Raw genomic sequence first — 24,475 nt, forward strand, 5'->3', positions numbered from 1 at the left:
TACAGTGTGAATGTCGTACTTGGAGAATCGTCTTAGAGAAACTGGTCAATAGTATGCATTCATCTAGAAAATTGCTACAAGTCTACAAAACTTCTATAAGGCTAAGACTTTGTAGTAGATAGGAGACTTTTTACAGATCATCCACAGATAAAAGTCCTTGTAGAGGTCTTCTGTAGATTTAAAGATCTTTTTTAAAAGTATCGGTCCATAGTAGTTCATTATATCTGGTGATGTACCAGATACAATAAAGTACTCTGGACCGATACTTTTCAACACCACCTTTATTTTCTGCAGATTTGGCGCTTTTCACTTAAAGGCTACATTCCCTATTTCATGTGGTAGTTAGGTGGTCCTGTAGAGACTGGCATAAGTCGATCTAATAATTGTTCCACAAACATCCCAGACGGGACAGGGGAGACTTCTCTCATATCAATGAGTGCATCCCGATTCATATTAGCTCAATGATATGGGACCTACTGTTTATCGCCGAGTCCGAACGTGGTGCCTTACGACACCACTTTATAGAGAAGTTTTACATGGCTGAAATACTCAGGAAATGTCGCCAACATTACTGAGGGGTATTTTGCCACCGTTGAAATTTTTGATGTTGCCTGGCCGGGGAATCGAACCCACGACCTTCTGCGTGCAAGGCGGGTGTGCATACCATTGCACCACGGTGGCATAAGTCGATCTATGAATAGATTTTCATTCGGACTGTCCTCATTGATATCATGGAAAGTTCGCCTTGTCCCTTCGGATATGATAGTGTGAACTTTCTGATATCAGTGGTAACTAGATCAATCCATCCGAGCCTTAACGAGTTATTTATAAGGAGTATTACTTCCATACTGTAAACTGGCTCGAAACATCTTATCACGAAAATAATTCAGCTGTGATTGCAATTTCATCACTTGGTAAGGTATGAAGTAATGGGAATGGAAAAATAGATGTAATTACTCCACGAATAGCATTAAATATCGAAGTAATATGTGCTGAAATTCGAATGTTAGTGTGCACTATCTGGAAAAGAAATGCACTCTTCGTACTCTCTTTTGTACTGGGAACAAATTCAGCCACATGCAAGTTGTTGTAAATTGTAATCTATCACATTCTGCTACACATGTCTGACATATTACTCACACGTATTTTCCCATTCTTTGTCACAACATTTGTTGTTGGAGGAAACATTTTGCGTAACCGCAGCCACAAAATTTCACTAAAAACAACATTCCAGCCAAAGTGACAGCAATTAAATTCCACTTTTATGGTTGTTTGGGTTTAAAATCTACCAAGCAAAAAGTGATTTAGGATTGTGGCAGACAATTTAACCGCGCACTGTAAACAGAGTGTTTGTTGTCATTGGTCGTCCCTTTAAATGTCATAAAGTCAGGAATTTTCCCATCATAAGGCAAACATATTAGTCAACAAACAGGATGGTGGTAAACATTTAGTGGTTGTTGTTATTATTCAATAACTATAAAATTTTATCTCTACTAGGGCTACTTGTTCGATTTTCTTTTAAATAGCAGTAATCAGCAACAACAACAAGAAGAAATTGTTTTAGATATTTTGTTTCTACGAGTCATTAGGACAATAACTAGGGTTCCTTTGCTATTGTAACAGAAACAATAATTTTAGAACTGCAACAACAACAACCAATTTTAACTGTGATTACCTGGCCATAGAAGATACATTTGTTGTTGTTCTCGTTACCTTTTTGTCAGGAATGCCTTTTTGGCTGAGAGTATAAAAGGCCGATTCCAGCAGGAATAAGTCAGCATTCCCCTACCAACATTCCTTGAGAGCACAACTACCAAAAAGAGAAAAAATCAATACAAAATGTGTCTTCAAATCAATAACAACAACAATCAATTCCACAAATTGGATGTAAGCAGTGTCAGCAAGAAGCTGATGTCCTACAGTATTAAGAAGCTGTTGAAACAAATTTTCAAACACAAAAGCCAAAAATTGTCACAACTGGAAAAGGATGATTATCTCAAAGAAGGAAATTTCTTGGATAGTAATTGCAATATTGCCACTGAAATCAATTTGAACACCGTGGAGGAAAGCACTTCCATCCAGAAAAATGAAGAAATCACTGACCCCTGGCTGGCCAATCAGTCGTGTGAAGTTGAAGATTTTGATTTTGGCGATTTGAGCATTGATGTTCCAGTGCATTTTGTACGCACCGAACATGGCACCTTCTTTTGGACATCGACAAGTGAAATTCCTGCCGATAATGATTTGGTACAACCCATGAGCTGTTCCACGGATAATCAATTAGCCTATCAACAAAGTCGTTGGACTGAAGTCTAGAACTTGTAAAGAAGTTAAATCAAAAATATATCACAGTTCCTGCTTCCAATCACTCAAGAAGCATGGAAACTGTGATGTCATCACTGCCGTCCAGGTCTTCCTCAATTCAGGTTTCTTGCAATTTTCACTCATCAATTTTTCGGAAAATTGTCTAAGAAGCCACAATGAATTTCAATAGCTTTAAACAAAATTCTTATTGTGATATTTAATAGAAATATTTATAGCAAAAAATTTTATAGGCAATATAATTTTTAAGTTAAACTATTATTAAGTTAAACTATTTTTTAAGTTAAACTATTTTTAAAAAATAAATACTGATGTAAAATGAATTTGTAAAGAAACTGGTTTCCAATTTGGGGTTAAAAAGAAAAAAAGTGGAATAAATGTTTCTCATTTAAGGGAGAAATTCCTGAAAATGCCTTACTGAGGAAATGAAGAGATCAATAGCAGCAAGTCTCTCTTTTGAGAGGGTTTGAATCTGAGCTGTGTTTGAGTATCGGCTAATATAAGGGTGTCTGTTAGTTATTCGTATGGTAGATAGATGGCGCTGTGTGAGGAATGATCAAATTTGTTTCCATATATTGTAGAGAGATTGTTTCCTTTCATTCATCGAAAATAGCATGGGAATACAATGAAAAATATTATAGCGAAAGAAGGACGTGAGAAGAGAAAAATAGTGATATAGAACAGAGTTGAGGATTAAGAGCTCCATCATGCTGGTAGAAAATTTATTTTGTTGGAACTCATTCCTTTCTGGAGTGATTATAACAGCTCAAGACCGGAGAGATATAGTTAGATGGGGACGATTATTGTTCTGAACATATTTATACTGCATTCCTCTCTGTTCCTACTCTATTTAGTTGATCCAAAGCATCTATGTTTCGTTGATCCCCACAGTAAAAACAACCCTGACGGGATGCGGATACTTCAATATCCTTCATTTAATATTATAAGTATCCCACCAAAATGTCTGAAATTTGGTATTAAGTCTTCGTTGGGGGTGTAAAACTTTCTACCTGAAATTTGTGGGTACAGGTTCACGTCTTCATATAGCTCCCATAGAACAGTACCTCCCGATTTCCGGTATTTTGAAGGTTGTGACCTCAGTATCCCACCGAAATGGCTGAAATTTGGTATTAAGTCTTCCTCGGGGGTATAAAACAATCCAACTGAAATTTGTCGGTATAAGTCCACGTCTTCATATAGCCCCCATACAACGGCACCTCCCGATTTCCGGTATTTTGATGGTTGTGGCCTCAATATCCCACCGAAATGGCTGATTTGGTATTAAGTCTTCCGTCCCACATTCAGAATTTCATCAAAATTGGACAGATATAGGGTGTTTCGTGCAGCAAATACGTGAAGTCGGGCGAAAATATATGTATGTGGGAGCTATATCTAAATCTGAACCGATTTCGATATAATTTGGCACACTTAAGTCTAGACCGAGTTCAGTCACAGAATCCAAATTTCATCAAAATCGGACGTATATAGCGTGTTTGGTGCAGCAAATACGTAAAATCGGGCGAAAATATATATGGGAGCTATATCCAAATCTGAACCGATTTCGATATAATTTGTCACATTTATTTTTAGACCGAATTCAGTCACACATACCAAATTTCATCAAATTCGGTCGTATATAGCGTGTTTGGTGCAGCAAATACGTAAAATCGGCTGAAAATATATATGGGAGCTATATCCAAATCTGAACCGATTTCTTTAATTTGGCACATTTATTTATAGACCGAATTCAGTCACACAATCCAAATTTCATCAAAATCGGGCAGATATGGCGTGTTTGGTGCATCAAATACCTCAAATCGGACGAAAAAATATATGGGAGCTATATCCAAATCTTAAACGATTTTCACCAAAAGCAATAGCGTTTTTCCGACGGCTAAAAAAATTATATTGCCCAATTTTCAGCCAAATCGGACAACTAATGCGACCTGTACGTTGCGAACTGACGAACGGACGGACGGGCGAACATGCATAAATCGACTCAGAAAGTGATTCTATGCATATCCCTAGAAGGAACTATGGGTCTATCTCTTTTCCTTATGCATGTTACATACAAATGCACTAACACATAATACCCCTTACCACAGTGTGGTGTAGGGTATAAAAATAGCACTTTGTCCTCGGCCCCCTTAAAAATTACCGCTCCCTTACTACACGGTAGCCGATAAAACTAGCCTTCCGAGGTAGTATGCTACCAAAACCTTGTTCGAAAAGGCTACCACCACCTCAACGTGCTCTGCGACTCGATTAACTAAAGAGAAGAGGGGTTATCGTAGTTCGATGAACTACCTCAAGAAGTTCATCGGTGGGGAAACCTAGTCCATCTCGATGAGAGAGTGCAATTTAATAAGCATCAATCTCATAGTGGTGAGAAAGTTTAAAAGGAAACATCCTCACTTAGCCAGGCGAAATCCCGAATTCAACAAGCTTTCACTTATCCAGAGGACAGAAGACACCAAGCTGAGCTCAACACCAACATCGACCGCTATGGCCCCCAAGGCCAAATTAAGAACAGTGGTCTCTTGACTTAGCACCTCGCGAACTATTCACCTCTCTTGACTTCAACACCTTCTGCAAAGAAGGTTCTGCCATTGTAGGAACAAGAATCTTCTTAAAGGCAAAGGATTAAAAAGTAAAAGAGATGATCTCACCCATGATAAAATCAAGGATGCAGAAAGAACTGACCCGGTACAGAACATGCTGCCCCTACCAAAGTCAACAGTTCTTCATCGAAGAACACGGTGAAGAGAGTTAGGTCAAAGTAGGGACCACAGATCAAAGACTCAACCCAAGCCAGGACTCCAAACTTACTGCCATTTATGCCTACTACCAAAGGAATGAGAACAGTAATGACACCACAGACTATCAAGCTAACTTGAGCCGTTAGGTGTCTTCCGGATCTCCTTTCACGGGCAGCGGCGGTGGAAAGGTAACAAGTAGACCGTTGGTACCAAATTAAATTCGATAGATCTGATACTGATAATTGATGGCTGCGAACTGAAGAACGTCTGCGTGTCATTGTGTTCTCTGGCAATAAGGGACCTCCCAAACACACGCAGTTCAGTACTGCTGTCCCTACGGAGACATCAAGGTTATCTGCTGCGAAAACAATTTCTCGATTTCTTTGTCAACGCAATATATGGCCTTGGTGAACTCTGGGAAGGGTGCCGACTAGCGACTGTCAGTGTGAATGAGATCTTTTATAGAGGGGTATTTTCAGCATACTGAAAATACTCAGTAGATAGAATCGTCCAGAAATAGCATGGACAATAAACATCTTCAAATCCTTTAAATCTCCCGGAGCAGACGTCATCATTCCCGCAATGCTACATAACGCATCTGAAGCATCGATCCCACACCTGGGAAAGAGATGATACTTCTGACTATTGTAGGTTATATCAAGACAAAAGAGCAGAGACAATCGAGCACTTATTATGTTGATGTCCTATGCTTACGGCCCGGATGAACACACGATCCAATCTCTGACGAAGCTGGAAGTCCTTTAACAGTACTTATAAAAAGACAATAGGCCTACGAAGATAAAGAACCTTAAACAGGTCTTCTACGTAAATAGGAGAACTTCAATAGATCTTTTACGATGATATAATAACTTCAACAGGTTCTCTACGAAGATAGACTACCTTCAACGGGTCTACTAGGAGACCTTTAAAGATCTTATAGGACGATAAGATACCTTCAACGCGTTTTGTAGGACGATATAAGATCTTCAGCAGGTTTTCTAAGAAGATAGTAGACCTTTAACAGGTTTTATACGAGTTTAGAAGACCTTTAACAGGTCTTCTACGAAGATAGAACAGGTTTTCTACGACAGGTCTTCTACGAACATAGAAGACCTTCAACAAGTCTTCTGCGGAGATAGAAGACCTTCAACAGGTCTTATACAAAGATAGAAGACCATTAACAGGTCTTATATAAAGATAGAAGACCTTTAACAGGTCTTATACCAAGATAGAAGAACTTCAACAAGTCTTCTACGATCAACGAAGACCTTCAACAGGTCTTCTACAAAAAGAGAAGACCTTCAACGGGTCTTATACGAAGATAGAAGACATTTAACGGGTCGTTTACGAAGACAGAAGACCTTCAGCTGGTTATATACGAATATATGATGATGAAAAATCTTCAATCGGTCTTAGATAAAGATAGAAGACCTTTAACAGGTCTTATATGAAGATAAAATACCTTCACTGGTTTTATACGGAGATAAAAGACCTGCAACAAGTTTTCTAAGCAGATAGAAGGCCTTCAACAAGTTTTATAGGAAGATAGAAGCCCTTAACAGGTCTTCTACGAAGATAGAAGACCTTCAACGGGTCTTATACGAAAATAGAAGACCTTCAACGGGTCATATACGAAGATAGAACACTTCAAACGAATATAGAAAACCTTCAACGGGTCTTATGCGAAGATAGTAGACCTTCAGCAGGTCTTCTACGAAGATAGAAGTATTCCAAAAAGTCTTATTCAAAGATGGATGACCATTAACAACAAGTCTTCTACGGAGATTGAATACCTTCAACATGTCTTATATAAATATAGAAGACCTTTAAGAGGTCATATACCAAGATAGAAGAACTTCAACGGGTCTTCCACGAATAAAGAAGAACTCTAACAAGTCTTCTACGAAGATAAAATGCCTTCAACAGGTTTTGTACCACGATTGAAGAGCTTCAAAATCTTCGTCGATGATGGATGACCGTCAACAGGTCTTCTACGACGATAGAAGACATTCAACAAGTCTTCTACGGAGAAAGACCTTCAACAGGTCTTATACAAAGATAGAAGACCATTAACAGGTCTTATATAAAGATAAAATACCTTTAACAGGTCTTATACCAAGATAGAAGAACTTCAACGTGTCTTCTACGAATAACGAAGACTTTCAACTGGTCTTCTACGAAAAGAGAAGACCGTCAACCGCTCTTATACGAATATACGAAGATAGAAGACCTTCAACGGGTCTTAAACGAAGACAGAAGACCTTCAGCAGGTCTTATACGAATATATGAAGATGAAAAATCTTCAATCTTAAATCTAAAATACCTTCAACAGGTTTTCTACGACGATTGAAGAGCTTCAAAGTCTTCTTCGAAGATGGATGACCGTCAACAGGACTTCTACGAAGATAGAAGACCTTCAACAAGTCTTCGACGGAGATAGAAGACCTTCAACAGGTCTTATATAAAGATAGAAGGCCTTTAACGGTTCTTATACCAAGATATAAGAACTTCAACGAGTCTTCTACGAATAACGAAGACCTTCAACAGGTCTTCTACGAAAAGAGAAGACCGTCAACGGGTCTTATACGAACATAGAAGATCTTCGACGGGTCTTATACGAATACAGAAGACCACTAACAGATCTTATACGAATATATGAATATGAAAGATCTTCAATCGGTCTTAGACGAAGATAGAAGCCCTTCAACAGGTCTTCTACGAAAAGAGAAGACCGTCAGAGGGTCTTATACGCAGATAAAAGACCTGCAACAAGTTTTCTAAGCAGATAGAAGACCTTCAACAAGTTTTATACGAAGACAGAAGCCCTTAACAGGTCTTCTACGAATATTGATGACCTTCAACGGGTCTTATATGAAGATAGAAGACCTTCAGCAGGTCATATACGAAGATAGAAGGCCTTCAAGGGGTCTTATACGAATATAGAAAACCTGCAACGGGACTTATGCGAAGATAGTAGACCTTCAACGGGTCTTATAAGAAAATGGAAGACCTTTATCGTGTCTTAACGAAGATAGAAGACCTTCAACGGGTCTTATACGAAGATAGAAAGCTTTCAACAAATTTTCTACGAAGATCGAAGACTGTTGAACGTCTTCTACGAACATAGAGTACCTTCAACTGTTCTTCTACGCGGATAGAAGACCTACAGCAGGTTTTATACGAAGATAGTAGACCTTCAACAGGTCATATACGGAGATAGAAGACCTTCAAGCGGTCTTATACGAAGATAGAAGACTTTCAAACAATTTTCCACGAAGATCTACGGTCTTCTACTAAGATAGAGTACCTTCAACAAGTCTTCTACGGAGATATAAGACCTTCATCAGGTCTTATTCCAAGGTAGACGAACTTCAACGAGTCTTCTACGAATAACGAAGACCTTCAACAGGTCTTCTACGAAAAGAGAACACCGTCAACGGGTCTTATACGAAGATAGAAGGCCTTCATCGTGTCTAATTCGAAGATAGAAGACCTTCAACGGGTCTTATACGAAGATAGACGATTTTCAAAAAATTTTCCACGAAGATCTAAGAAGTTCAACAGGTCTTCTACGAAGATAGAGTACCTTCAACTGCTCTTCTACTGATAGAAGACCTACAACAGGTTTTATGCGGATATAGAAGACCTTCAACAGGTTTTATACGAAGATAGAATACTTTCAACAGGCCTTCTACGAAGATAGATGACCTTCAACAGGTCCTATATGAAGATAGAAGTCTACCAAAAGTTCTTATATGAAGATAGAATACCTTCAACTGGTTTTATACGGAAATAAAAGACCTGCAACAAGTTTTCTAAGCAGATAGAAGGCCTTCAACAAGTTTTATACGAAGATTGATAGGTCATATACGAAGATAGAAGACGTTCAAGGGGTCTTATACGAATGTAGAAAACCTTTAACGGGTCTTATGCGAAAATGGAAGACCATCATCGTGTCATAACGAAGATAGAAGACCTCCAACGGGTCTTACACGGAGATAGAAAATTTTCAACAAATTTTCTACGAAGATCGAAGACGTTCAACAGGTCTTCTACGAACATTGAGTACCTTCAACTGTTCTTCTACGAGTATAGAAGACCTACAACAGGTTTTATACGGAGATAGAAGACCTTCAACAGGTTTTAAACGAAGATAGTAGACCTTCAACGGGTCTTATACGAGGAGAGAAGACCTTCAACAGGCCTTATACGAAGATAGAAGACCTTCAAAGGGTTTTATAGTAGACTTTTAACGGGTCTTATAAGAAGATATAAGACCTTCATCGTGTCTAATACGAAGATGGAAGACCTTTAACAGGTCTTTTACGAAGATATAGTACCTTCAACTGTTCTTCTACGCGGATAGAAGACCTACAACAGGTTTTATGCGGAGATAGAAGACCTTCAACAGGTTTTATACGAAGCTAGAATACTTTCAACATAGAATACCTTCAACACGTCTTCTACGAAGATTGATGACCTTCAACAGGTCCTATGTGAAGATAGAAGACTACCAACAGGTCTTTTACGAAGATATTAAACCTTCAACGGGTCGTCTATGAAGATATAAGGCCTTCAACTGGTCTTCTACGAATATGGAAGACGTTCAACAGGTCTTATACGAGGATAGAAGATCGTCAAGAGGTGTTTCACGAAGATAGAAGACCTTCTACGTAGTTATAATACCTTTAATTGGTCCTCTACGAAGAAGACCTTCATAGGTCTTCCAATCAGACAAATCATTAGACAAGTTCGTTACAATGATACCAGTATTTTCCGGAGATAGAAAACCTACAACAAGTATTCTACGCGGATAGGCCTTCTTCGAACATAGAAAGTCTCCAATAAGCCTTCTTCAGTGACAAAAGACTATCAACAGCTCTTCTATGCAGATAGATGATCAGCAACAGCTCTTCATTGGAGATATTCATTTGCTGATATTCAAAAGAAACTTTCAAGAAGTTTCCTACAAAGATATACAACTATCAACAGGTCTTCTACGCAGATAGAAGACCTTTAACAAGCCTTCAGCAATGGTAAAGGACCACCAATAGCTCTTTTATGTAGAAAGAAGATCAGCAACAAGTCTTCTGTAGATAGAAGAGTTTCGACAGGTCTTCTACGCAGATAAAGTTCTGTACCAAAATGGAAAATTTTCAACGGGTTTTCTACGCTGATAGAAGGTCTTCGACAGGTCTTCTACGCGGGCAGAAGACCTCCAAAAGACTGTTAAGCATTTACTGTAGAATGGTGCTCAATAATTCGTAATCCAAGTGACCGGTTATTTTATATAAATTATCGAGGTTTTTGATTTAGCGAGGTTAAAATACGAAGGAAATGGCTTCAAGGGATCGACAGCTTATACGAATTATCGCGATTCTACTGTACATACCTTCTATATATAGAAGGTTTTCCAATGATATTTTATGAATATGAGATATTTTGTTGACATGAGTCGTACTTTACACAAGGGTTTAGACAATTTTCTATAGAAAAGCTTCATAGTTCTTCTACGTAATGGGAACAGTTTAAATTTATTTATACAGAACAAAATGTCTTCCGAAGGGTGGGACTTTTCTTTCTTGTCATCATCATGCAGATTTGTAAAACATGTGAGGTTTCTCAAAATACCCATGCTCTAAATATGTTGTAAATTCATGCAGTTTAGTGCACATACCACCCATGGTCATAACATCCTTGAGTTCCCATATGTTCCCCTTAAGAAAGAAGTCGATTGAAATTTTTAGTTTTAAGATTTTTTTTCATTTGATAATTTAAAATAATTAAATAATTTAAAAATTTTTCTAAATAATATCACAAATGTTTTACATTTAAAAGCTTATCTATGATAATTTTGAACAGGCTCGAATTATTTTCCCTTTAACAAGTCGGGAAAGTAAAGGAGGCTATTGTGGAAGACATTGGAAGGCAGGTTTAAGGCACAGATAACAGGCTTCATTATGTTTAGGCAGGAAGCAGGAACTGTTGCTAATGTGTTATCAAATTGAGTTAGCCTTAAAGGCATGGTTAAGGCATTGATAACCGATTTCATTGGAATGCAGGAAATGTTGAGTTGATTTCTGAAAATCTTCACATACTGCTGGGCAATTGATTATAGGTGGCACAGCTCAAGGGTTGTACCAAATCATTATCGGCTGGTATATCTGAACTGGTGGTCCAAAAGAACGTTCCCTGGGTGGTGCGTGCAAAGTGGACTGGAACAACGGTGCTGATTTGACTAAAGTCGTAATCTTCCATTTCATAGGATTTCTGTTTGGCCGACAGACGTTCATTCATATTGTTTTCCTGGGATTCCAAACAGTCAGCGGCAGCCATTTCGAGTTTTGCATTGCTTTGATTTTCCAAGTGTTCAAGTGCTTCAAAAAATGATTCAGATTTCTTGAGTTGACCCAATTGTTGTTGTTGTTGTTGCTGGGTTTTTTCTTGTTTGAAGAGCTGCTTCATTAGCTTCTTAATGCTGTAGGAGGCGGTGAATTTCTTAGGGATGATTTCCATTTTGTTGACTTTGCGTTGTTGTTGGTGGTGCTGTTTTTGAGAAACGTCTACGAACATTTTGTTAGATTGTAAAATTGTTGGTGAATAATGTCCTAGGAGTTGTTGACTATGTGAATGCTCAAATGAGAATGATGCCTTATCCTTGCTGCTTGCAGTCTTTTATACTCTCTGCCAATGCTCTGCTCTGCTTAGAAATCAAAGGAAATTGTGCTCTACAGGTATTTAGAAAAATACCAGCTTCTAAGTCATAATGAGCCTTAGACTGTCTGTCCCTGTTTTTTTGAAAATTAATATCCTTATTTCGTTTGGGTATCCTGCACAGCGTGGGAACGTGGAAACATTTGTGTGGAGTTGCTCTGTAAAAATAATTTAAATTTCCAAAGATAAGTAAAACAATAGCAAACTAGCAGTAATCTAAACTACCATTCAGTTGATTAAGTGTATTGTTGTTGTTGCTTACTGCTTGGTGTTTTGTTTTAGTTTTTCTTTCAAAGGACATGACTATGCATTTGGGACATGTTTGTTATCTGAAAAGAACCTAACCTAACAAAGACAAATTCCTTAACAATAGAAATCAAATTTCATTTTTAAGAGTTCTTTCCCACGAATGTGGCTTATAGGAAGTTGTAGTCTTCTGTGGTAGTCACGTGAGAAAATTTGATAACAATTCTAAAGGACAAAGGATCAGGCGTATTGGTCATAATAAGAATTCGTTGTTGATATTGTTGTTACTGTTCATAAGAAATCTATTTGGAATTCGTTCGTTGTTTACGTAACACTTTCTTCTGTTTCTTCTTCTTCCTCGACGATATGCCAGGAAGTTTGGTGATGTGTGTGCGTGCTACGTTAACATGCGCTAAACGTGAGTTTGACTTGCCGTGAGGAGGCAGGAGTCGAAAAGAGTGTCAAGCTTGCGTATAGCATGAACTCTTCTTATCTTTGTTTATTTGTTTCTTCTTATTGCTTTTTTGATAAGTCAGCATTAATGTCCAGTTTTGTTTTGTGTGAATGAATAAATTTGGAAATGAATAAAATCATATGACATGCCTAGTTATATTGTCATATCTTTATGACTGACGATTTTATGGATATCGAAGATGTTCTTTGACTGAAATTTCTTCAAGTAGATCAAACACTCCTCTTTTAAATTTTTTGTATAATAATGTTAAACTGTGTCTTAACGAATTTCTCTAATTTTTTGCAGGCTCGATTGTCGTCGAATACTTGGTAAGTGTTTTAAGAAATTTTTATAATTGAATATACATATTTTGTTTTAACAATAAAACTGAAGCTGTAGTCACTAAGCTCACAACATTTATAACATAAACAGATTGAACATCTCACATAGGTTAAATTCTACTCTTTCTCAATGCAAAGTGCTAAATTTGAATTTCATAGAAGTGGAATCAAATGACATTGAACTCAATTGTGGGATACATTCTGACAAATGAACTCATCATGTCTTCTATGCAGAAAGAAGACCTTCAGAAGACTGATATAAGGCTTCACGAAGATAAAATACCTCCAATTAGCCTTCTACAATGGTACAAGACCATCAACAGCTCTTCTATGCAGATGCAGTAGATAAGCGACAGGTATTACATGGTTTAAGGAGACCTTCAACAAGTTCCCTACAAAGATAAAAGACTTTCAACAGGTCTTCTACGCAAACAGAAAACCTACAGCAGCTCTTCATCAGGTGCCGTGACATAACTCCCAGGGACATAACTCCCAATGGGAGTAAAATTCTAAGTCGATTTAGCCCTTTCCGTCCGTCTGTTGTAATCACGCTATCTACCGAATGAGTTGAGCTACAGGGCTGAAATTTCGTACACATGTGTTTTTGGTCTGAACTTAGATCAAGTTCGAAGATGGGCTTTATCTGTCCACGTTTTGTTATAGCCCCCATATAACGGTACCGCCCGATTTCAGACATTTTGACGTTTCTAGCCACATTTTCAGACTGAATTAGCTGTAATTTGACATTTAGGGTTCCCAGTGAGCAAGAAACCTTTCCACCCAAAATTATGCACATAGGTCCACGTTTTCTTATAGCCCCCATATAGCGGTACCGCCCGATTTCCGGTATTTTGACGTTTTTAGGTACATGATCTGGTCGAATTAGCTATACTTTCGCATTTAGGGTTTTTAGTCATCAAGAAATTTCTCCACCATAAATTATGGGCATAGGTCCACGTTTTCTTGTAGCCCCCATATAGCGGTACCGTCCTATTTCCGGTATTTTGAAGTTTTTAGATACATGTTCCGGCCGAATTGGCTATAATTTGGCACTTAGGGTTTCTAGTGGTCAAGTGACTTCTCCAGCTAAAATTGTGTGCATAGGTATTTTCGCAAAAGAAAGAAAACTTATAAATTCGTATTAGCTCAGAGTATTTTTAAGTTCAGCCCGCCCTAACTTAAAGCCTTTTAACTTGTTAAAATCTAAGTGGTTTTTATTTAAATAAAATTTTTAATTCAAATGTAAAAGAAAAAAAAAATGAAAAATTAACTTTAAATCCATATGCATTTTTCACCTCATAAAATAAAAAATTATAATTGATTTAAAAATTTTAAGAAAATTAAGTAAAAAATAATTAGTAGCCATCACAAATCGAACTATATTCAAAATTTGACTTCAAACCTATTTTAAAAGAAAAATTCTGCCAACAAGAAAATAAAAAGTAAGAAAAAACGAAAAGCCCCGCAGGCGAAAATATTTTTAAACAAATCGTGCGATTTTTTACAAACACATTTTCACAATTTAGGAAGATTAAAAGTTTTTGTAAAAATATTCAAAAACTTTCTAAAAACGAAAAGCACCGCAGCACAATTTTAGAAGAAAAAATTTTTATAAAACTATTCAAATACTTTCTGAAAAACGAAAAAGGCCGCAGTCGAAAATATTTTTAAAAAATATCGCGCGATTTTTTACAAAAATATTTTCAGAATTTAAGATGATAAAAAGTTTTTGTAAAAATGTTCAAATAAATTCTGAAAAACGAAAGCGCCGCTGGCGATATCATATTTTGGAAATATCGCTCTATTTTTTAAAAAAATATTTTCACAATTTAGGAAAATAAAAAGTGTTTAGGAGAATAATAAGTGTTTATACTATCTGAAAAACGAAATGCGCCGCAGACGAACATATTTTTGAAAAAAATTGCGCGATTTTCTTAACAAATATTTCTGCAATTTAAAACTCCTCCTAACTGCTACTTACATAATTTCGGGCATAATTACGTTTTTAAAAAATTTGATGAAATCAGGAGGATTTTGTGTATACTTTGGTTGGCACTTAGGCCTTCTCAAATGTATAATTTCTCTTACATTCAAACTTTACTCTAAAATTTAAAAACAATTATAACTATAAATTTCAGAATTAAGCAAAGAAATAATTTATATATTAAGAAAAAATCGTTGGGAGTTATGTCCGCGATTTTTTGGGTGTTATGTCCGCATTGTTTCACGGACTTAACTTCCAACGAATTCCAAACTTTTTTTTGCTGGGATAGCATACCTTAAACAATTATCCTACAAAGACTTTCAACGGGGTTTTTTACGAAGATAGAACATCTACAAGTAGTCTCCTACAATTACGGAAGACCATTGCAGATAGAAGACCTTTAACAAACCTTCTATGATGATAGAAGACCATCAACAACTATCCTACAATGATAGAAGACTTTTAGAAGACTAAAATACGTTTGTCTCCCTTCGTTCCCTTTCTTTTCATGCGCCACGTGTTTAAAAAAATCTATCTATCAATGATATTCTCCATTCGGACGGCAAAAAGTGTGCAACACAGTTCTGCCGGCAATTTATGGGGAATCCAACCTTTGCTGGCAACATAATGTGTTGCTGACTAGACAGTTCCTGCTGGCATGTTATCAGACGTTGTGATGGAGTTTACCACCTAGACGCATCCGTAAGAACTTCAGGTTATATCGTGAGGACATCTATTGGAGGTCAATCGATTGCCGATAGCTAACCTTCTTAACACCGTGCATCAAAAGGCGTTCTCAGAAGCCACAAACGACAGCAGAAGTAAAAAAAAAGTTTTAAACCAATATACTCCAAACATTTTGGATAGTGAGCGGGATCTTCCAAAGCAAACACGTGCTACACTGGCACAACTAAACCTCGGGTACATTAGCCCTCTCAGCTCCTGTAAATAAAACGCATTGTTTCCAGTACATCAAATACCTCACGACACCCAGCATCAGGTTTAGACATCCTATTCTATTGAAGTTTTCTGATGTCCAACTTCCGTGTTTTGTTGGTTGTGCTCGTGCTATATTTGATATCTTTAATAGGATACATGGGTGCCAACGTGGTGCAATGGCATGCACGCCCGCCTTGCACGCTGAAAGTCGTGGGTTCGATTCCCCGGCCAGGCAAACATCAAAATTTTCAACGTTGGCAATATACTCCTCAGTAATGTTGGCGACATTTTCTGAGTATTTCAGCCATGTAAAACTTCTCTACAAGTGGTGTCTTAGACACGCCGTTCGGACTCGGCGATAAACTGTAAGTGCCATATCATTGAGCTAATATGAATCGGGGTGCACTCATTAATATGAGAGAAGTCTCCTTTTTTTTAATCTGATGACAGTCCTGTGTCCTTATGAATGTCGAAATGCGAAAAGCTGAAAACAGAATAAACGTTTTGGCTGTTGTTACTCTGTTGGGCGTTCAAGTTCATTTATTTGGAATTTCGTTCTGCAAAAAACATCAACGCAAAATCTTCAATTGTAGACCCAATAACCTGCGCTGACTACAAACCCAAGGCCAAGCTCGTGCTTTTTATCATAATCTTGGTCCCTCTTTTATCTCACTTGGGGAACTGCCTTTAACACCCGCGCGTTCACCCCTAACAACGTTAAAAACTTGGGTTTGGGCGTCGAAAAAACGAAAGAAAAAAAACAAATCCCTCTATAGTTGACGACCCTCGCAAACGTTTTAAGGACCATGATCTGCGAATCTGTACCTGGAATGTTCGCACTCTTTATAGAGAAGGTGCAGTTTACGCATTGGCAGATTTAGTTGAAAAGTACAAAGTAAATACCAAAAAAAATGGCAGTTAGTAGCACCCGATGGGTGCCACCGTGGTGCAATGGTATGCACACTCGCCTTATACGCAAAAGGTCGTGGGTTGGATTCCCCGGCCAGTCAACATCAAACACTTTTCAACGGTGGCAAAATACCCCTCAGTAATGTTGGCGACATTTTCTGAGTATTTCAGCCTTGTACAACTTCTCTACAAGTAGTGTCTTAGACACGCCGTTCGGACTCGGCGATAAACAGTAGGTCCCATGTCATTGAGCTAATATGAATCGGGGTGCACTCATTGATATGAGAGAAGCCTCCCCTGTCCCGCCTGCGATGTTTGTGGAACAATTATTATAGTAGCACCCGATGTAAGCATGTCGATATTCATAAAGGTACTTGGCTGTCACCAGATCAAAGAACAAGAAATCAAATTGATAGCAAATAAAGTACGAACAGACACAGCACGAAAGTTAGACATCGGTAAGCTGCCATCACAACAGCATATTCCACTCAACTAGCCCAATTGCTTAATGAAAGCACTCCTCGTCCCGATAACATATCAGCACAATGGCTAATTATTGCCCACTCCATGCAAATAGCCGCAAAATCCATACTTGGATTCCAGAGACTTTCACCAAGAAACCCATGGTATGGCCAGGTGTGTCGTGCTGCTACTGAAGAAAAAAATGCGGCATATAGGGCTACTCTACAATCAGCTGCAACGAGTAGTGCACGAGAGAGGTATCGGGAGAAAAGGAAAGAAGAGAAATGTCGTTTTTGCAGGAAAAAATTGAAAAACGGGGGTGTGAAAAAATCAAGATGACAGGAGCCAAAATTAAGTCCAAAGAGTTGGTACAGGCACATCCTTCTGTTGGGACCAGCACGGTAATTTGGTAACTGATACAGATAGTGTGCTAAGGATATGGAAAGAGCACTTTTCCAAACTGTTGGTATCCAATAGTACCGAAGACGACGAAGATAACACAGATCCAACCCCGGAAGATGGTATTGAATGTATACCACCCGGCCAAGATGAGATAAAGACAGCAATAAACCGGTTGAAAAATAATAAGGCAGCAGGGACCGATGGCCTACCAACCGAGCTGGAGGCGACACGCTGATAAGGTGTATGCATCAGCTAGTTAGCTCCATCTGGCAGGAAGAACGCGTATCCGACGATTGGAACCTGAGCATCCTGAGTACCGTCCACAAGAAAGGAGATAAGACTATATGCTCTAACTATAGGGGCATAAGTCTTCTTTCCATTACCTACACGATAGTGTCTGGATATTGTGCGAACGACTAAAGCCTTTGGTCAACGAAAAAATTGAACCATACCAATACGGCATTAGACCTGGCAAGTCCACCATTGACATTGATATTTACCCTGCGGCAAATCCTAGGGAAGAGTCAAGACATGCAGATCGACCCCTACCACCTCTTTATCGATTATAAAGCAGCTTTCGACAGCCCCCTACGTTCAAAGGTATTCCAAACCATGTCTGAATTTTCTTATCCCCGCAAAGCTCATTCGGCTTTGTAAAATGACTCTAACTGATACAAGATCTTCAGATAAAATTGGAAAGAACCCCTCGGAAGAGTTTGGTACCAAAAGAGGTTTCAGGCAAGGAGACAGCCTTTCGTGTGATCTTTTCAACATCTTGCTAGAAAATGTTATACGAGAGGAAAACGTCAAAAAAAGTGGCAAAATCTACACCAATAGGAACATGTTACTTGCTTATGCTGATGATATAGACATCATGGGACGATCAGTAAAAGAAGTAACCGATACCTTTATGGAGGTCGAAGGAGAATCTCTAAAGTGGGTCTGGTGGTAAAGGGCGGGAAAACCAAGTTGATGGTGTCGACGAGCAATGCGTCCATTGAGATCGGACCAACTGTTGAAGTTGGTTCCTATAATTTTGAGGTAGTAAAAGACTTCGTTTACCTCGGCACCGCCGTAAAACAACAAACGACATAAATTGTGAAATAAAAAGAAGAATTGTATTGGCCAACAGATGCTACTTTGGCTTAAGTAAGCACTACAAAAACAAAGCCACAAATCGTCAAACAAAAATAACGCTTTACAAAACACTGATACTACCCGTGCTGATGTATGGTTCCGAAGCCTGGGTACTTGCGCAAGCAGATAAGGCAGTGCTTGGCGTGTTTGAGAGAATTTTTTTTCGAAAAATCTAGGGACCAATCTGCGTTGACGGTGAATATCGACGTCGTATGAACCACGTATCGAAATGCAGCGATTGCGTTGGCTAGGCCATAGGCCATATAATAAGAATGAACGATGAACCCGCTAAAAAGGCGTATAAATTCGGGCCGCATGGCGGTGCACGCAGAATTGGCAGGCTAAAGAATAGATGGCGCAAACAAGTGGATGAAGAGATGACAAGGCGCGGTATTCTAGAAAGCGAAGCACTAATCAGAGAGAATCGGAGTTTTTTTTCTTAGTTCGGTCTATGGAACAAATGTTCTGAAATGGGCCAGCTAAGTAAGTAATAAATTAATAAAATACCTCTTATTTGGAACCGGTTCATAATAGGATGAGAGTACGAGGGCTGAACGATAACTATCTGGCCTAACAATGAAAACGCAAATATTTACCATCAAAAACGGTTTTATTGTTTTCTTAAGTAATCTCCAGAAAGATTTGTACACGTTTTCGTGCCCTCAAACCTATTGGCGAAGCACTTTTTCCACTCCGATTGAGACACCTCCAAAACATGGTTTTTGAGCGCTTTTACAGCATATACAGGCGTTGACCACGCCTTTTTTTCTTGATGTGCTGGAATTAAATTAAGTCATTGGATCCCTAGTCAGGGTACGGCGGATGACCCATCAATACCACGTTTTGTCCGGTCAAACAAGTGCTGGTTTGAATCGATGTGTGTGAGCCCAGATAGTCATGATGCAGAATGATTTGTCTTCTCTTCTTCGTTTTTCGAATTTCTCAGGAGACTTCAGGCAAACAAATTGTAGTGTAACACTCAGAATTGAACTTCCTATATTTCTCAAGACGTATAGTCGCCACACGGTCAGTTTTTCTGAAGAAACAGACAACCTTTTGCTTGGAAGTGCTTCTTATATGAAAACATTTCGTTTGATTTGGCTCGTTTTCTAAGACCCAAACGGCCATTTCCTGCTGTTATTTAAGGCTCCTAAGCATAGATCCTAGCTTCGTCGTCTGTGGCGATCTTATAAACGTCGTTTGAAGCACCGCGATCGATTTTGTGCACAATTTCTTTTAACCATTTCACAGGAGCCTTTTTTGAGCGATTTGGACAATTTTGCTGAATTTAACGAGAAAAATCCATTTTTGCTGCCAGCTGCTTATGCAATAAAATGTTAGTTGGTGGATGAAATGCCCAAGGATGCCTCTATCTCACGATTTTTAACTTGGCGATCTGGCATTATCCGTTCATGCACGACATTTTTTCTGGCACAACGACCCATTTTGGGCGACCCTCACGATCTTCGCCTTTTGGCGAGTGCCGACCACGCTTGAATTATTTAAACCAGTTTTTCATAGTCCATAGGACCATCCTATAGGTCTTTTATTGACATACACAGATTTAATTTGATCGATACACTGAGATTATAAGTACTGAGATTATTCAAATTTAAGAGTAATTTAAACGCCCTACTCTTAGATATTCAAAATAGTCCCATTTAGTCCCCATTTTAAAATATACCTTTTCAATATTATTGCATTGTACAATCGACTTTTGCTGTTCTGAAGTTTAGTTTTTTGGTCTAAAAAATGCCTCAATGGCAAATATCCTATACATTTTGTTCCTAGAAGACTGTCAGTGAGATCTAGAAACTACTTCGAAGGCCCTCCATTTAGAAGACCCTTAAAGATTTCCCATACCTTTCGAAGGTATTTGAGAAATCTTGGGTCAAAGAATTGCTTCTTGGCCATTTAAAAAAATGAAAGGGTCCTTTTATAGCGACCTTGACCTGGAAGACGAATGGCTTTGCACATTTATTCGTAGATAAGCTCATTTATTCCCAGTCCCAATCTCTATCCCAAAATATTATACATTCCATTTAATTTTTTCGTACACGCCCTTTCTGGAAATTATTTTTTTAAACAAACACAATTATTATATATTTTTTTTAATTCTAGGACTTTTGTTTTAATTTATTCAATAATAAAGCTTAAATAATGTTTTGTTTTTTTTTTTTTGGAATATTCATTTGTCTCTTTTTGATTTTCATATAGAGCATTTTTTCTCTTGATAAAAATATTCTTAAACTCGCACACAATCCTTTGGTAGAACATTCCACAGGTTTATAAATAAATAATAATAAAAATAGTAGTAGGTGTATATCACAGTCGAACTTATACTCTCTCGCTCCGCTATCTCTAGGTTTCTAGTTTTGATTATTTACACACAATTTAAATCCTTTCAGTTTAGATTGCTCCTTAACAAAAGCTACGTTGGAAGACTGAGGATCTTGTTGTTGCCGTCGGATATGTAGTTAAATATCCAAAATGAGGCTTAGGGGGTGGTGATGAACTTTAACTTAACACATTTGCTTGGTGCCGCCGCCCAGTTGCCAAGGTCTCCACACTGACGAATCTGAATTATTTGAACTGCCCGACACAGATGAGTCCATTGAATTATCCACTGTAATAATGTCAATCATGTCACTGGAATCCTTAAGATCTCGACTGGGATTGATGTTGCTATTTCCCCTTGGGAACTGGGAGAAGGGTTCTCTGGAATGGTTGACTGTTTGCTGCATGGATTCACAGAAAGACTTTTGCATACTGCTACTGGTAACATATGGGGTTTCTGGAACTATGGCTGCTGCGGTTGGGGTTATGATGCTACTACTGCTTTGTAATCCCAAACTGTGTTGCATATCCAATAGTCGCGTGGACAGGAATTTCATTAATTTACTGCGTACATCATCATCGAAATACTGCTGCAGCAAAACTTGAGATATTTGATCGGCTGCATGAACATATCCTGAACGAAAGGACTCCACATGGGCATTGAGAGTAGAGCTGCGCACTGCCAAGTTGCCACGTTGCTTCAATTTGCGCATGTGTTCCACGGTTAATTCTAAAATATCTGCCTTTTCCAGGCGTGTGACATGCTCTCCTTCTTGCGTCAAACACTCCACCATTAAATCCTTGAGATCATCCAAACACTTGTTAATGCGGGCCCGACGTTTACGTTCCAGCAAAGGTTTCATAACCTTACGATACTGATAGGTTTTGGACATTTCCATGACCATACTAACACCCGCTTAATCCACGTTTGCTGGGTTAGCGAAGACGACACTTATATCCAATTGGGGGGTTTTCTTTTTGGCGGAAAATTGCTTTGGTTTTTCACTGTTTTCGCGATTTCGTATTTCCACGGTACTTTTTTTTCTTTTTGGTATGCGCTGCACGTTTGACTTGCTGTCCGCTCGTTGTTTCAAGCTCGAGTGTAGTTTTAGAAATGAGACCTAATCTTGGCTAGCGTTTTGTTTATATACATGATTCCAACTTATTTATGCTTTCAATGCGATTCTCCCTCCTCTTGTTGTTGTGTGTGCCGGAATCGATGATGTTTTTCGTTTTTTTGAGTTGGTTCACATGCTTAGCTCTCCATAGAGTGTGGTTGTTGATGGCGGTGGTGGTGGTTCGTTTGTTCCTTCTGCTGTGCTTGCATTAAGCTATGCCTGCTGTGGTCCGTCCGTATGTCTGGCGGATTGGTTGCTTTTAAATGTATTAAGCGAACCGTAACATACACAAGATTCATGTGTTGTTCCCATTGGTAACGACGATCTCAGTAGAGTTGCCGCTTTGTTCTCACACTCGTAGTACGCCATGCACTACATAGGATAGGGGTGGTTGGCTCACTCCTCAAACACAGTCATTGATCGTTGTTTTGCGGCCTGTTGAATGCGGGAATGTTGTGAATTGTTTATAAAGGGAGAAGGGGGAAATAAGAGCACATACTTACACGGTGGTGGTAACGGCGGGCGGTAAAGTGTGTTGCATGCGATAAGCTGACATGGGAAATGATCTCAATGGCAGCAATCAACCTGTTGTAGGGTTATTTCATAGAATTTTAAAGAATTTTTATGTGGGGAAGTTTTTTTTTTTGAGTAAAGGAATTTACCCGGTGTTGCAACCTGCAACAGGCTATGTTTTCGGCATAGAAGGTCCTCGAAATGCCTATGAAAGGTTTTCTGTGTACAGAATCATAGAATATCCTTCTGAGGAAATTTGTTATAACCACAAAATAACACCGCAAATATCTTCTGTCTATCGAGGAACTTCAGAACGTCCTCCTGTATTTCGACGAGACTTGTGTGTTTCAGATGAAATTAAGCCAACGACATTCTTTGAACTGCCTGTGAAACTGCGTCAGTGTAAATGCTATCCAAGCCTGTCTGATGGGTTGGGAGATCTGGAAGTTCCTTTTTGTACCTTTGGACCAATCTCTCTAGACCATAAAGATCTGTTCTGGCGTGCCCAGGTGGGGGAATTCTGCTCCCAAGGTTGTGGTAGAGGTACTTCCAATCCGTACCCGTATATTGCTTTGTTAGAGGTCAACTAGGTTTCTTTGTCAGACCTTAATGGATATATTACTCTATATGCTTTTTGCATGTGTGTTGTCACTTTGGGTATACCGTATACAGACCAGCTGATGTCATACATTCGAAAAAGATACGGTGTAATATAAATGCTGCCGGCCAGACTCTTGATGACCATGTTCCTATGTCTGATCTTGTCGCAAATAGCTGTGGCTGGCTTACGATTTAAACATGCTATCAAACGTTACACCAAATGTGTTGGAGTAGTTGGCTTTCGGGATCAGGAAACTGTCAACCAATATGTTCAGGTGGGAGCCTCATTTCAGCCGTCCAAGTGGTGAACTGTGCGGCAGTTGATTAAGCTTCAAATATTGTCATATTCCTCAGATGAAAAAACTGTACTAAATCAGATATGTAAATATTTTACTACCGCATATGGCATCGAGGATAGGTCTCGACGCCAAGATCGTACAATTATCCTCATATCTATGCCGCTTGGAGGGTGTGACATTTCACAAAGGTAAATGCTACACAGTTTTTGAGATACACATCACACGGCCTTGGGAACTCCATGCTCCAATCAACGGACTTCTTATTTCTGAATTCCGACTGGCATCCACACATACAGACGGCTATGCAACGTTTCAAACACGGCTGTATGAAAGTCTTCTTCATGTCCTCGAACAGCTTGTCATTGTTGTAGGTATATGACGTGTAATTTTCCGGAATCCATGCTGATGTGGGGCAAGTGGTAAACAGATTTTCATCGTGGGATGGAGTAGTTTCTTTAGAATCTTTGCTACTGGTGACAGGACGGATATCAGCCTATTTGTTGGCATCCTTGCCTAGCTTCAGTAGCGGGACCACCCTGCCATTTTTCAGGCTTTCGGCAGAATATGGGTATGGCTACCAATAAATTGAGGACACTTGTTAAGCATTACCATTGAGATTCCGTGTGGGTTCAACGTTTTGGATGATTTCGTGTTTCGGATGCAATTATGGTGGTACCTGCTCGGCTTAGAGTGTTCTTACACTTTCGTAACATACTCCTCTTCGCCCTATTACTCTCGCCGTGTTCTATAAATTGCCGCTGAAAATAAAACACGCACCTCTTCTGATCTTTCATTATAACACCCTAGAAAGTAACAGCCGTTCTATCATCCATCTTTCCCGGATTCGAGAGTGATTTAACAGTTGTCCACAATTTAATCAGTTCTGCCTCAATATTGCATTGCTTCAAGTGGTCTAGCAACTTTTTCCGCTTATGTTTG

The 24,475-nt window shown here is 38.8% G+C and overlaps 3 protein-coding genes across 3 annotated transcripts; 1 reads left to right on the forward strand and 2 right to left on the reverse strand.

The window, feature by feature from the left end:
- The first annotated feature begins 1,839 nt into the window (after positions 1–1,839).
- On the forward strand, positions 1,840–2,316 carry LOC141391559 (enhancer of split m4 protein-like). The gene has a single exon (XM_073964430.1). The coding sequence runs from the start codon at positions 1,840–1,842 to the stop codon at positions 2,314–2,316; it is 477 nt and encodes a 158-aa protein (XP_073820531.1).
- Positions 2,317–11,171: 8,855 nt separating this feature from the next.
- LOC141391560 (enhancer of split m4 protein-like) lies at positions 11,172–11,654 on the reverse strand. The gene has a single exon (XM_073964431.1). The coding sequence runs from the start codon at positions 11,652–11,654 to the stop codon at positions 11,172–11,174; it is 483 nt and encodes a 160-aa protein (XP_073820532.1).
- A 9,122-nt stretch (positions 11,655–20,776) lies between these two features.
- Positions 20,777–22,381, reverse strand: E(spl)m3-HLH (Enhancer of split m3, helix-loop-helix). Its single transcript, XM_073963283.1, has one exon. The coding sequence runs from the start codon at positions 21,909–21,911 to the stop codon at positions 21,192–21,194; it is 720 nt and encodes a 239-aa protein (XP_073819384.1). The 5' UTR covers positions 21,912–22,381; the 3' UTR covers positions 20,777–21,191.
- Positions 22,382–24,475: the final 2,094 nt, after the last annotated feature.

This window comes from Musca autumnalis, unplaced genomic scaffold, assembly GCF_047663935.1.
Source record: "Musca autumnalis isolate F117 unplaced genomic scaffold, ASM4766393v1 scaffold_1, whole genome shotgun sequence".
Lineage (NCBI taxonomy): Eukaryota > Metazoa > Arthropoda > Insecta > Diptera > Muscidae > Musca > Musca autumnalis.